The sequence below is a fragment of the Vairimorpha necatrix genome, chromosome 8 (assembly GCF_036630325.1).
Source record: "Vairimorpha necatrix chromosome 8, complete sequence".
Classification (NCBI taxonomy): Eukaryota; Fungi; Microsporidia; family Nosematidae; genus Vairimorpha; species Vairimorpha necatrix.
In genome coordinates, this window is record NC_088823.1 from 386,562 (window position 1) to 401,124 (window position 14,563).

General features: G+C 29.7%; 3 protein-coding genes across 3 annotated transcripts; 1 reads left to right on the forward strand and 2 right to left on the reverse strand.

Moving 5' to 3' along the window:
• Positions 1-3,901: 3,901 nt before the first annotated feature.
• On the forward strand, positions 3,902-4,448 carry VNE69_08057 (uncharacterized protein; the record flags this gene model as incomplete). The annotated part of the gene is made up of 2 exons (XM_065474373.1): positions 3,902-3,919; positions 4,200-4,448. 2 exons carry the CDS (start codon positions 3,902-3,904, stop codon positions 4,446-4,448), a joined length of 267 nt encoding a protein of 88 aa, XP_065330445.1.
• Positions 4,449-8,771: 4,323 nt separating this feature from the next.
• On the reverse strand, positions 8,772-9,086 carry VNE69_08058 (uncharacterized protein; the record flags this gene model as incomplete). The annotated part of the gene is made up of 1 exon (XM_065474374.1): positions 8,772-9,086. The coding sequence occupies one exon, from the start codon at positions 9,084-9,086 to the stop codon at positions 8,772-8,774; it is 315 nt and encodes a 104-aa protein (XP_065330446.1).
• A 2,700-nt stretch (positions 9,087-11,786) lies between these two features.
• On the reverse strand, positions 11,787-13,028 carry VNE69_08059 (enolase; the record flags this gene model as incomplete). Its single annotated transcript, XM_065474375.1, has 1 exon — positions 11,787-13,028. One exon carries the CDS (start codon positions 13,026-13,028, stop codon positions 11,787-11,789), a length of 1,242 nt encoding a protein of 413 aa, XP_065330447.1.
• Between the last annotated feature and the right edge of the window lie 1,535 nt (positions 13,029-14,563).

Consider the following 14,563-nt stretch of genomic DNA (forward strand, 5'->3'; position numbering starts at 1 on the left):
AATCATAGATCAATGAATTTAATAATGCATCAAAAACAGAATTGGAATTATTTTACTGGAGCATTTTTCTAAATAAATAAAGTTTTGCACTATTAACTGATCTATTTCTTTAGGTGTAGAATTTTAAGGGAACGCCAATTACCTTCTATGGTATTAGTATGAACTCCCATATTTTAGTCCCTGTAATACAATGAATGATTAATCATATTATGTTGGTTAAATATAGTACCCAAAGAATTGTAGGCTCTTCACATATCGCTATATATATTGCTATCTCTACTTACATATTTCACCAAAAGATCAGTAAGTGTTTCTTTATCCCTTTTTTAATATGTAGCATTATGATTCTACGTTCTATGGTTCGTTCGACCATGCCAAAACACCTGGAGCCTTTTACTAATTTACCTCTATCGTATTTATTTTTTCCAAATTTTGATTCGTCGATTTCTACTATTATCCCTTCTCCACCCAGCATGTTCAGAGAAGATAAGTATTTATCGTAAATGCATATTTCCTTTAGTTTTTTTTTCAATAATGAAGATTTTGATTTTTTCGTACAACACAAAATTTGACAAATATGCTTCCGAGAATAACCGAGAACCCACATGTTAAGTATCTGGTAACATGTTATATGGTTGTTTTACATTATAAAAAAATGTATCATGACAAATGAAAATTGACTTTTTATAATATTTCCATGTACACTTTAAGATACTACTGTCTTTTCTTTCTTTCCTCATTCTTCCATAACATATATCACAAAATTTAGTTTGAAATTTCGGATCAGGTAAAAAATACGACATATAGACACCCAATGTTAATTATACGACATTATTAAAAAATAAAGATTCGGCGGATTAAGAAACAAAAATAACAGATAAAATAAAGATATTTATTCAAAGCACAGACAGTAACCCAGTAAAACAGATATAGCGCGTTTTCTATATCTATTTTTAAACATAATTTCATCGAGATAATATTGCAGCAAGTCATGTTTTCTACCTTTCATTTTTTTTTATTATATTTTTGTTTCGACCAGTATGATTCTACATGTTGAGTATGAACTTCTGTATTTGGATTAACAAAATTAAGTGAATGAATACTGTGAGATGTTCAAAGCCTAACATTTCCTGGATTTTTTTGTAGGCAGCCCATTCATCGCTGTAAATAATACTTCCCTCTTTACAAACTGTTTAAATGATAGGTAAATAAGTTGCAGTAGATCTATTAGTTACGACTTTCATATATCCTTTTGCCGGTTTGAAGCTTGTATCGACAATACCGAATAATTACACTTGATTATTTGAAATACTACCAACATGACTTTTCTGCTTGTGGCAAAATAAAGATTCGTCCAATTGGCATACAATTCCCTTTCCTCCTAACAAAATAGGGTCCAACAATAGGTGTTCTGAAACTAAAAACGCAATTTGGAGTATATTTTAGAAACTGTCTGTCGAGTGATTCCATAACTATTAGCAACTGATTTTATATTTGTATTTTCTAACCACAAAACTATAACGGTCCACACGTCCGATAAACTCAATTTAAAATCATAAAAAAAGGAATTTGTGCGTATGCTATAAGTCGAAAATGCTTTAACACACTTTGAATTATAACACACAAAAGCTCTTCCATCAATTACATCATTCTTAACTCTTTCAGACATATATTCATCACAATTCTTACACTTTAAGCAAGAAAGTAATAAGTTTTTTCTTCTTAAGATATCGATCACACAATCGACTTCAAAGGTTCTAATGCTTAAAATTTGTTCCAATCTTAAAGTTCTGTTTCTCATTTTGACGTTAAAAAATTAAAAATATTTTTAATGGGTAAAAAATACGACATATTATGTCGTATTTTTTACCTGATCCGAAATTTCACTATTAAATCATTATATATGATTTCTAGATCAGAATAATTGAAATAGGTGTCACATCACAAGAGAATCTACAGCAAGTATAAAACGACAAGCTAAAAAAGTATGGTGTCCTTGCGAACGAACTTGGCTTAATTTTTGTTTAAAACAGAAATAATTCCCTACGTAATCACTTGAGACGTTATAGTGACTCAGTTCCACAAATCATATACCACAAGACTTGGAATCCCTAAGAAGGTAGAAGCGTACATCCAGATGATCACGCCAAAGAAGACGCTAGAAAGCATTTCTCTGGACTACCGAAGAAGAGGAGACGAAGCCGATGTGTAAAGGGCTATGGAGCCACAAAGCTACCTACAAGCAGATGACGCCAACGCGGAACCTACCCTTGTTAAACTATAAATATAAACTACAATAAGCATACCCTAATTAAATTCATTAATCTATGATTTCTAATTCTTCTCCCGTTAAAATTCTCTCCTTCATTTTTTTTAAAAAAGAAGCAAAAAAACACAAAAAGCCCTATATCGAATTTTGCGTGCTAAAGTGGACTTTGGCCGAGCATTTTTATTTTAACATTTATCTCGAATTGTCTTTTATGTTTGTAACATTCTTCAATTTCTATATAATAGAATCCATCTTTTAGGTCTATGCCCGTAAATTCTTTAGAGCCTCGCGTTGCTCTAATAATGTCTTAATCTAAAGCAAATCATACAGATCTCTTCAACAAATTCGTCAAACCCCTTCAAAATTCTTGTTGTGATATTACAACCACATAAACACCTCTATTCTCATGGAATGTATTTTACAATTTTTAATCATTTTCCCTCCTTCTTATTTTTGAAATATTTTATTTTAAACCAATAAACTCAAATAAAAACATTTACACTGAAACTTAAAAGGCCCATCGGGGACAGGCTCATAACATTTAGTTCTTTGGAGTATTGCTTTGAAACGAGACGTATCTCTGTGTAGCACGCAACTTACCATTCTCACTATTTCATTTAAGGGTTCAATAGCCCTTATTAGGCTTCACCACTCACTCTTTGTCCTTCTGATAATACCACTACTTTCTAATGAATTAATATACTTTCTAACTTTTCACGTAGATTATAAAAAATATTTTGTCTTTTTTAACTACTTTTACTCCTTGTTTTGTATCAATAAAAATTTCCCCCTGTTATGTATTTTATGTTCTTCCCATCTCTTCCTTATACTTCTGACAAAATTCCTTTTAATTTTTCTAATTTATTTATATTTTTCTCCTTTATCTTGTTTTATATTTCACACATACAAACTGTTCCTTTAAATTTCTCCTTTTATCTCTACTGGTAGCCTTAATTTAGAGTCATTATTACAAATACCAAAATAATTAAACTTTACTTTCATTATTCTACTCTTGTCTTCCCTTACGCTACATATAACTTCTATCTACATGTCCAATTCTTCCACATATGAAACAATGTTTTTGTTTTCGTCTCTTATATTATAAATTGCCTCCTTTTACTGCCACTTTCCTGGTCAGTTCTCCTCAAATCTCTCTTCTTATTTTTTCTTTCATCATCTCTACCATATCTTTCAGTTTTCACTTCCTTATCTTTTTTTTTCCTTCTCTTCCTCTATAACAACTAATTTTCCAATTTCAGCAAAAATTCATTCCAATTTTCTATATTCACTAAATTTTTATTAATAAAAAGATCCTGAACTTCAATACTTACTTGTTTAATCGTCTGCTTCTGTGTCACTTATTTTACTTCATCCTGAATTCTAATGATCGCTTATACACTCATAGCTTCTTTAAAGTTTTTATGCTCTCCTGGACACGGGGTTCAGTTGTTACCCTTTCTTCTTTTGTGTTTGCCATAAATTATAAATTTTAAAGGGGGTTCAACCCACACATTTTATTTCATAAAACACAGATTGACCTGTTTTATTATTTAAAAATTTATATATTCACCCTTTAATTTTATCATTAAAGATCTTAAAAATAAAATAATGGAGAATATCAAATTTGTGCCCATGACAAGGAAAATAACGGTGGGAAATGCCGCTCTAGAGCTAAAAAGACTGGAAAAGACGTCTTTTTTTAAAAGCATGAGCGAAGATGAAAAGATAGAATTCATTATTAGCAGAGCATGCCATCGAATCATTGAATGATTTTGCAGTTCAACGTCAAAGAAAACTGCTATGAACTGGATTCGTTTTAAAAGAGGAGTTAAAGGGGGTTTGCAGCCCAAGTATGTTGGAGATAGGCGACGTGTTTCGTTTAAAGCAGGAACATAATTAAACAATTTGTGAATACATCAAATTGGTGGAGGGATCGGCAAAGCCCCACAAATTAAAAAATGAAGAAAAGATAAAAATAATTTTTGCTGGACTGAAAGAGGATGTTCCAGGTGTGAAAAGATTAATAATTAGGAGTAAAGTGTTAGATGAGAATTTAATTAATGATATTTATTTGTTAAAAGATATTAACCAGGAAGAAAAAATAAAAAAGGAAGAGAAGAAAAAGAAGAAAAAGGAAAAAAGGAACTTAAATCTAAAAAAGAAAGAATCAATGAATTAGAAGGAATATTGTCGCAGCTACAAAGTTTGTGGGTTCAGGAACCAAAACAGTTCTCTTGTTACAACTGTGGAAGGTCAGGCCATACTTCTAAATTCTGTAGGGCCCGCGAGACAATAACAGATCATACAAAAAGATCAATGAAGTAGTAGGGGACGCTGAGAAACTGTTCAGGACTAAATTAATAAAAATAATTCAGTTTATATCAATGGAATATTATTCGAGGCTACACTGGACACCGGGTCCCATTATAATTTCATATCAGATGCTGCTAGGAGAGTATTGAAAGTTAAAACAAAGAGTAACCATCAAAAAATTGACCTGTAATACTTGTTTAGATGAGACTTTTTGTATTAAAGAACATGTTTTTTTGGAAATTGAGCATAAAGGAAAAAGATTAAGAAAGAAATTCTACATTTTACCTAAAGTCAGAGCAGAGAAGATTCTTGTTGGAAGGGAAACAATCAAAATGTTACTGGAAGGTGAGGAAATAGTGTATCAGGGCAGAAATTAAAACAACCGAAGGTGTTAAAGTCGTTGAGAGAGTTTATGATTTGTCCAAGAAAATTGAATCAGGAATTGATGAGGCAGTAACTGAGTTGCTACAAAAAGGCTACATTTCAGAATCATAGTCCACGTGGTTAAACAATATAAGACCTGCAATTAAACCGAATGGAAGCATCCGAGTCCCAACCAACCTTGTAGCAGTAAACAAATTAGTAGAACAAGACCGATACTCCTTACCTAATATAAATACTATCTTAGTTAATTTAATAGATATGAAATATTTTAGTAAGATTGATTTAAAGGATGGTTTCTTTCAAATTCTGTTGGCCAAAGAAGACCGACATAAAACAGCTTTTCGAGTAGAACATAGATTGTACGAGTGGAATGTAATGCCTATGGGCTTTAGAAATGCCCCAGCATTTTTTTAAGGCATATGTATAGAGTTTTGGCTGAAGAAATAGGCAAATCATGTTTTGTTTATGTAGATTACATATTAATTTTTAGTAAAAGTGAAGAAGAACATGAGGCTGTGTGGTATCCCACAAGTAATTCATTTTTTTTTGTTTCTTTGTTTGTTTGATCTGAACGAATTGTTTACAAACAAACAAAGAAAACTATAAATATAAATTTTGCCCTCACCCATACCTAAAATACGAACTAACGATGAATATGAGAAAACAGAGGAACGAGAAACAAAACATTGTAAATAAAAAATTTAATATAAACGACCACGACAACATGCTGGAGCATTTTTACCAGCATGGCTACGTCAGGCTGTCTTTAGAAATATTGTTAACATTTTGAAAAGGAATCATTTGGAGATAAATACTGTAAAAACAATTTTTAATTAGAAAAAGTGGAATTTTTAGGCCATATAATCACTCATAATAAGGTATATCCATAGAACTCTGTTACACAAGGTATTGATGATGCGAAGATGCCCTAGATCGAAAACAACTACAAGAATTTTTGGGGGCTATTAATTATTATAAGAAATTTGTTAAAGGATGTGCAATTCTTGGAGCACATTTGTATGATTTATTACAGGAAAAGAAAAAATTTATGTGGGATGAGGCAGCAATGAATGCATTTGAAGCATTAAAGGCGGAACTTAAAAAGAAAATCGAATTAAACCAGCAGGATTTAGATAAGCCATTCCAATTAGAACCAGATGCTTCCAATCATGGTATAGGAGCGATTTTTTCTCAAACGAATGAAAAGGAAAGATATTCAATAGCATTTGCTCCTAGAAGATTAAAAGAACACGTGAAAAGTATAGTATTTTAGAAAAAGAATTTCTAGCAATCCTATGGGGACTTGAACATTTTAAATATTTTGTGTATGGGACACCGGTAGATGTTATTACAGACCATAAAGCTTTAGAGGTTATTAATAAAGGAGACATAGCATGTCCTAGAATTCAGCGATGGTTAGATAGATTGAGTATGTTTGACTTCAATATTAAATTCAGAAAAGGAAATGAGATGGTTCATGTAGATTGTCTTAGTAGAAACACTACGAGTACAGAGTTGGAGAAAACGGATAATAATGTCCTAATGAAAATAAATTACATAGAATGTGACGAAAGTGAACAAAGAAAATTTAAAACAAAAGTTCATGAAGAGTGTATACACAGAATTGAAAAGACAATAAAACATAAACTGCTTCTACAAGATATATGCTTTAATGATATGGACAGAATAATAAAAGAGGAGATTTCAAAATGTGTAGTATGCAAACCTACAATCTAAAAAGAAATAAACGATTTGTATTTGTGACCGATCAAGAAGTAGGAGAAAAGGTGACCGTGAATATAATAGGACTAATAGAAAATTGTTACATAATATCTGGGATTGATTATTTTTGAGAAAGGAATTTGCAAAGATAATCAAGTCAAGACAAGATAGGAATGTTTCAAGTTTGTAGAGGAAATCCATAAAGAATTAAAAATTCAGATGTTAGTTTGCGATCAATCTGAGGAAAATTTGAGTAATAAAAATAAAGATTTTGCAAGAGAAGAAAATTTTGAACTGCATTACACCTCTCCGTTCCATCATCAATCAAATGGAGGGTTGAGAGATTCAACAGAACTCTACAAGACCTAATATATAAGAATAAACAGGATAAACTTCTACCAAATAAGCTAGCAAGAGCAATAAAAATATATAATAAATCATATCACACTGGCATAGAGATAACGCTTGAAGAGGCCTTGAATGAAAAAATCATCATTGTTTAAGGGAAATACAATTTAAGAAAAGAATTAAGTTCAGTAAAGAAAACTACAACAAAGAGAGGGAAGAAATATTAAAAAAAGATGATATAGTTTTAATTAAGGAGGAAGTAGGTCGATCTAAGGACAATCCAGATTCAAGGCCAGAGGAATAATTCTTAACAAGGCTGGAGAGAATTCATATAACATTAAAGTAAAAAATAAAATAATCAAAAGGCATGCGTCACAACTTAAAGTAATTGTAGACGAGCTTTCCTCTTGAACGGTGGGATGTTGTATTATTATAAAATTTATATATTCCCCCCTTAATTTTATCATATTTAAAGATCTTAAAAATAAAAAGAACAAAATATTATAAATACATAATATAACAGGAATAGGAGTCCATATCTGTAGATACAAGCGCTCTTATATATTTATTTTTGATATAAAAGAAACCTTATAAGCCGCTACTAAACAATCTAGAACTTGATTATATGATTATTAAAATTTACGGGATTTTTTATATTTTATGCTTTGTCTGCAGTTTAAATTTATGTGTTTAATTAAATTTTTTTTCTATAAAATATAACCAACATATCTCATTCTGAATTAACTGTACAATATAAAAATTATTTTATTTGCCAGAATGATTTACAAATATCATAATTGACAATGTTCTCTAAAACAAAAAAAATATCCTAATTTTTCTTAAATTCAATTTCTTCAATTTGTTGGTTAGAGAGGACGTATTGTGTGTTATTAGTGCATTTAATTTTCGTATATGTTTTGTACACAGAGATTCCTTTTTTGATGTACTTGTACTATAAATATATTTTCCTAAGTTGTATCGTGAGGTCAATAAATAAATAGTTTATCTATCTTTACTTCCCAGTATCTATGGCCATCTCACCTTTTAGTACTTCTTGGTTGTTGTCGCAAATATTTGTCAAACAAATATTACACAAACTACACATATTATGCAACAAAAATACTGATATGAATGTTAAATATCTTGTGATCTATCTCATACAAAGACAGAAATTCATAGACACGTTTTGACTAAAAAAACAGTTTATACTATCGTCATTTCCCTTTTTACAATAACCTATAAAAGTTTGTGTAAGTATTTGGTATTGAAGGTTGTTGATAAGTCAAAGAAGATTTGATCATTTTTTAGTTTTGTTCTTTTAAACAAGAAAATTAGCAGAAAGATACATTCAATAATTCCATATATTTATCTTTCGTAAATCTCAAGATCAATTGGAAAACATTGTTTGACTACATTTAAATTGAAAGACACAACATAGTTTTTATATAAAAAATAATATATCTTTTAATTTTTAATTATTTAACATTTTTTAAAAATTATTTTATTTTTGTTAAAAGACATGTATACGTTGTCGACTATTTCTATTAACATTTCCAGTCTACTCATTTTTAAAAAAACTATCAATTATTCTCAAAATCAAACACATAAGAAAAAAAAGAGGCAAGAAACTTTGAAAATTAAAGAAAATTTATTTTAACATTGAATTGCAATATATAGTAAAAATATTATATTATTTATTCCCGAAATAATTTTCCGGTCTACAATAAGTCTATAGTTAAAGGAGTAAATCTGAAAATAATTTGCAAGAAATGTAATCTGATGAATCTTTTGGAAGAATAAACAAAGCGTCGATATGCTCAATATCAGCGCCATTGTTTACATTTGGACTGTTCAAATAAACTTCTGCAAAACATCTTATTTTTGTTTTAAAATCCCACTGTTGATTTTTATTTTTTAATTGTTCCAAAACTAAATGTTTAAATCTAAGTGATAGTCTTTGAATGTAACAATCAAGTCTGTTTTGGCTTCTCTTCAAATAATATTTGAGTATTGAAGCTACATAAACATCTTTTAATGATAGTTGTTTCATTTTGGGGTAGAAAGATTTAATTAAATAAAAATGACACAAAAACAAAATTCTTTGCAAGAAAAAAACAATCAATACATTGAGATTTTATAGCCTTATTGTATAAAGATTTTAGCAGGTTCAATTCAAAATCAGATATAAAAATATTTTTTTGATTTATAAAGCACGCATAAGCCATTCGTCGAATACGGGGGGGGGGTTTGTGCGATGATATATACGATGGGCAATAATTCATTTATTTAGTAAATTATACAAGGAAGTTTGACGTATATATAACGCTAAAAATTATTTAATGCATCACAAAACTTAAATCATTTTTAAAATTCTACATCTTGGACGTGAAGCAAGTAAAATGCTTTCTGAGTAAACTTATAAATAATTTTTATGCTAACTAGTCAATGGTTGATATTTGGAACTGTATAATTTCATATATTTGTTATTTTACGCCAAGTCTTGTTGTTAAGCGATCAATTAAAGCGTTTTGTAACGTGATTTATTGTATAAAATTGTTGTTAAACGGAAAGATGCATGAAATATGCAACAATATCTGGACAAATATAATCAACAAGTAGTATTTGATAAGCCATGAAATTATTTTTAAAATTTAGATGAAGAATATTCAATGCTCTTAAAACGTCCATCGTTTGATAATAATACAATGAATTATGGGGATATGGAAATTATAAGAGATACGAAAGATACAGTTAAAAACGTGTCGTCGGTGAAAAATGTCTCTATTTAGCGGACAGCTATAGGGATATTTTATATATGTTGAAAAGAATATGTCATGTATTAGTGGGACATGGCCATTTTTATAATAATATTCAAAAATAGTTTTTATCTTAATTATATTTATTGATGGTTTTGTTCTTTCTCATATATTCCATACCCTTCAAAGACAGACTTTCTTTTATGTTTTATTTTTAATTAATTATTCTTGGTCAACAATAAACACAAACATTGGCGTACTTACGAATGTAGTAACGACCATGCAACTTTTGTTTGTTTGTGTGACTCATCTTTTGGGGGTACTCTTGAAGCTCGACATACACTTTGACATATATGACAGATGATGTTTATGACATCTGCCCATGTGATGTTGTAATGTACATCACAGTATATATATATTCACTGGTCAATGGGATATCGAAAAAAAAGTCACCACCGTTTTTGAAATTGTGCAAAAGTAACATGGGTGTTGATAAAAAGAACATTCTTTGCGCTAGTATGTGTGTTATTAGCTGGGTTAGTTATATTAATTGATTTAGATTTTTGTGAATATCATTTTAGATATCTCATGAATATTAACCGCCAATTGGAGGCCTTAGATTATCATACAGAGGCAATGCTGGTTATTTGGCATGACTGGATTCGAATATAGAGTGATATAAATTTTCTACATTCTATAATGCAGTTGGAGCATTCAGACAATATGTACGTTTATAAAATCATTAATTTGATTTAAAAAATCAGTGGGCGTATCACTCTAATGGGATTAACATCTAGTGTAGAAACGCTCTTTAAAGACAAAAAAAACAGTATTGCCCTCGTAGTGACTTATAGCACACACTATTATCTATGGGCTAACCCCAGTATGGGCCATTGTTGGTGCACTCTGGGAGGACTTACAGATTTAATTAGTGTCCTAGGAGGGTTAGGTATAAAGAAGATCTCCTATGCCCCAACCTACAAGATCCTTAAACACGATAGCCAAAACTAGTGAAATACAAGTGTAATTTAGTCCAATAGATGCCAGCTATAAATGAGTTAGTGTAAAACCTCTACGGGTGAGATGTCGATTATTTGAGAGACTGCTGAGCTAGCATGATGATGCCTCTCCCCATGCTATTAAACCATGTCGATATAGTATATTTGCTTGTTGTAATTAGCGCGATTTTGGGAAACGAAAAAAATTCTATTGGTGCCTAACTCCACTGGATAGGCTGAGCTTGATGATACTGTAGATTGTTTGCTTTAATTTTTGTGACTAATAACTTAACGATGCATTGGATAAGAAGACTGACTAAATGTTGAATCCTATGTAAGATTTCTCTCTTCCTCTTAAGTGCAAAGAAAAAATAAGCGCGATGAAAAATCGCAAAAAGACCTTGTTGTATTGGTTATGTATATTTAGCTTGGACTTTGGACTAATCGGCAATAAATATAGAGTAAAAAATGTATTAATTATAAGGGTTGAATGTCAGTGTAATTTATCCAAATAATATGCGTTATTTAGATATTTTTCGAATGATTGAGACATTTGTCATAAAGTTTAAGGCTTTTGTATATTGATTTTTGAAATATCTTTTAGTTAGATAATATTTTATGTATTGTTTAAATGTAAAATTATTTCTTATGCATTAACATGGGGCGGCATGGTTACCAAATACCATATCATGCATCGAAGAAGGCTTGATATACAAAAATTCCTCGAGCCGCGTATCCAATCTCTTGTTCTAAAGGAACTCTTAAAAGTATTTCTTCAACGATAGCCGATCAAAAGATCTCGGACGTGATGAGAAAGACGAAAGACGGTATGTAAATCATTTCTACTCACAAAGAAAAACATATGAAGATAGAAATAGAGCCATAGTATGTACAAGATGCATAATTAAATAAAAATCTATCATTTATGATTTCAATTTTATAGTATACGTAAAAGAATACATAAAACTAAGATTAAAAACTAAACAAACATACTATTTATTTTTTGAGATGTTCATTGATCCTAATGAGTTCATTGTATTTTGAAACCCGCTCCCCTCTGCACGGAGCACCGGATTTTATATAATCTGCTCCGATACCTACTGCTAAATGACTGATAAAAGTGTCTTCTGTTTCCCCGCTTCTATGAGATACCATAATTTTCATCCCAAATTTTCTAGCGATATTAACAGCATTTAACGTTTCCAAGACGGAACCTATCTGGTTTGGCTTTACTAACAACACATTGCACAATTTTTTTTCGCCGGCTTGCTTTACTAGATTGATGTTTGTAACAGTAAGATCATCCCCTACAATATTCAAGCCTGAGGGAGCTGCTTTCGAAAAAATTTCCCAGCCTGTTGTATCATCCTCGCTGAAAGGATCTTCAATACTATATATATTTGGATGTTTTTGTATCAAATGCAAATAATATTCACATAATTCATTAGAAGTCATTTTGATTCCGTTTAAATCATATTTTCCATCTTTATAAAAACTATTTGCTGCTACATCCATAGCTATTTTATAATCAGTAATACCACACAAAGTTCCAGTTTCTTTTAAAAGATCCATAGCTTCGTCCACATTTTTTAAGGGTGGCGCAAATCCTCCTTCATCTCCTACACTTGTATATGTACTACCATATCTTCTTATAATGACATTTTTTAATTCTTGATAGAACACACTGCCATATTCAATATTTTTTTCAATATCCCCAGCATTAAATTTTATCATTATTTCTTGAATTGAAAAATTATTACCCGAATGCATTCCTCCATTCAAAATATTAAAATGAGGTACTGCCATATTTGCTACGTTTCCGTTGATTTGTGCAATATACTCAAACAATTGAAGATTATTAAGGTGTGCTGCTAATTTACACAAACTTAGAGATAAGGGCAAAATACTATTTACCCCGATATTCTGTTTATTATTGCTTTTATCTATTTCCAACATTATTTCATCATTTTTTAATGAGTCTAAGAGATTTACAGTAGTCTCCATAAGTTTTGGAACTATTACATTTTTTATAATCTGATGTATATCGTCAATCGACTTTCCCCTATATTTAATTCTATTGTCTTTTAAAACAATGCATTCATTTGATCCCACTGAAGCTCCAGCTGGGCAAGATGATCTAAAAATATTATTTTTATATATTATATCCACTTCTGAAGTTGGATTTCCCCTACTATCTAAAATTGTTCTACTTTTAAATTTTAAATCTTTAATATCCATAGAAATTACCTTCTTCTTTTTTTTTTATAAGATAACTGACAAATAGATTTTGCTTGTTATATTTTGATTTTGACAAATAAGAACAGTTTTGTTGTATTTTAGTTTAGACAAATAAAATTTTTACATTTTACATATTTTTAATTTGTTTTATTTCAACCGTATAAAATACGGTACATTTTAAAACATATACAATAGAATTTTTTTTTATAAAAAAAATAAATTTAAATCTTTAAGTAAATTCTAGATATAGGAACAAACCCTTTTGAATTTTACTGTAAATATCAACTCTAAGCACTATGCATTACAAATGTTTAATATAAAAGATAGGCTATTAATAAAAACAAAATCACATTCTCATAAATGACCATACATGAATAATAGTGAATATTTTCCATGTACAAACTATTATTCGATAATTTATAAGAATTAAAACTGACTTGAAATGATTTGTAGATGTATGTTTCATGTTAGATAATTTATAGCCAATTATAAAATAAAAAAAAGACCAATATCATTATATAAATTAACAAAAATTTGTAAAATGACAGTTAAATGCAAACTAGTACTTTGTACAAATGATAAATCATTATATGATATATCTGATGCCATAAAATATATTCTAAAAGGTTCCCTTTATATTCGTCCAGTTCCCCCTTCAACATTAGTTTAAATATTTTACCCAAAGAGGGGTAAGAAGTAATAGAAGAAAGAATAAAATCGCTTAAAAAATATTTTAAATGTTCTCCCTAGTGGTGGATACCACAACAAGTATTTTAAAGATGTTAAGCTATTGTTTTTCTTTTTCGATCGTGTATGACATATTTAGATTTGTAATATGATGACTACGTACAATCCTTCAGATAGATTATTTATTCACGTAAGTGCACTTTTCCCAAATCAGTTAAAGACTTTGGTAACGTGGTTATATATTTAGTATTTAATAGTTTGGGGTTGTTTGTTTTTAGAACAAATATGCTTTCTACATAGTATTTTTTTATTCATTACATACCCATTATATCTATTATATGATCGATTATGTGACTTATGTTTAAAAGACGACGAGGCCTCTAATTGTTATCTGGTAATGATGTATATGAGAAGCATAAGAAAAAGCAGAGATGAAAGAACTTAATGTTAATTTTTCTATCTTATGTTCTTAAAGGCATCACAATAGGTATAAATAACTACATAAAAAAATATTTAATTCTTTAAAATTATTAAAAAAGAATTAAAATGAAGCCCTAATTTCTGTTCATCATTAAAAAAACACACTTAATGATCGAATAATTATTTTAAAATGTACTTAATATAATTTTTATTCCGGTGTATGAAATTGGAAGTAAACCAATAAGTATTTGAAAATCAAAACAATGAACAAATTAAATTGTATACTTAAAGATTGGTCAGGTTTAAATAATGTTATCTGTTAAGAATATATATATTGAATACCAAGAAGGTTACTATGGAGTATAGAAAATACTTTACAGAAGTACTTTTATGTTTTAGCAGTTTTATTTTTATATAAAAAGAATGAC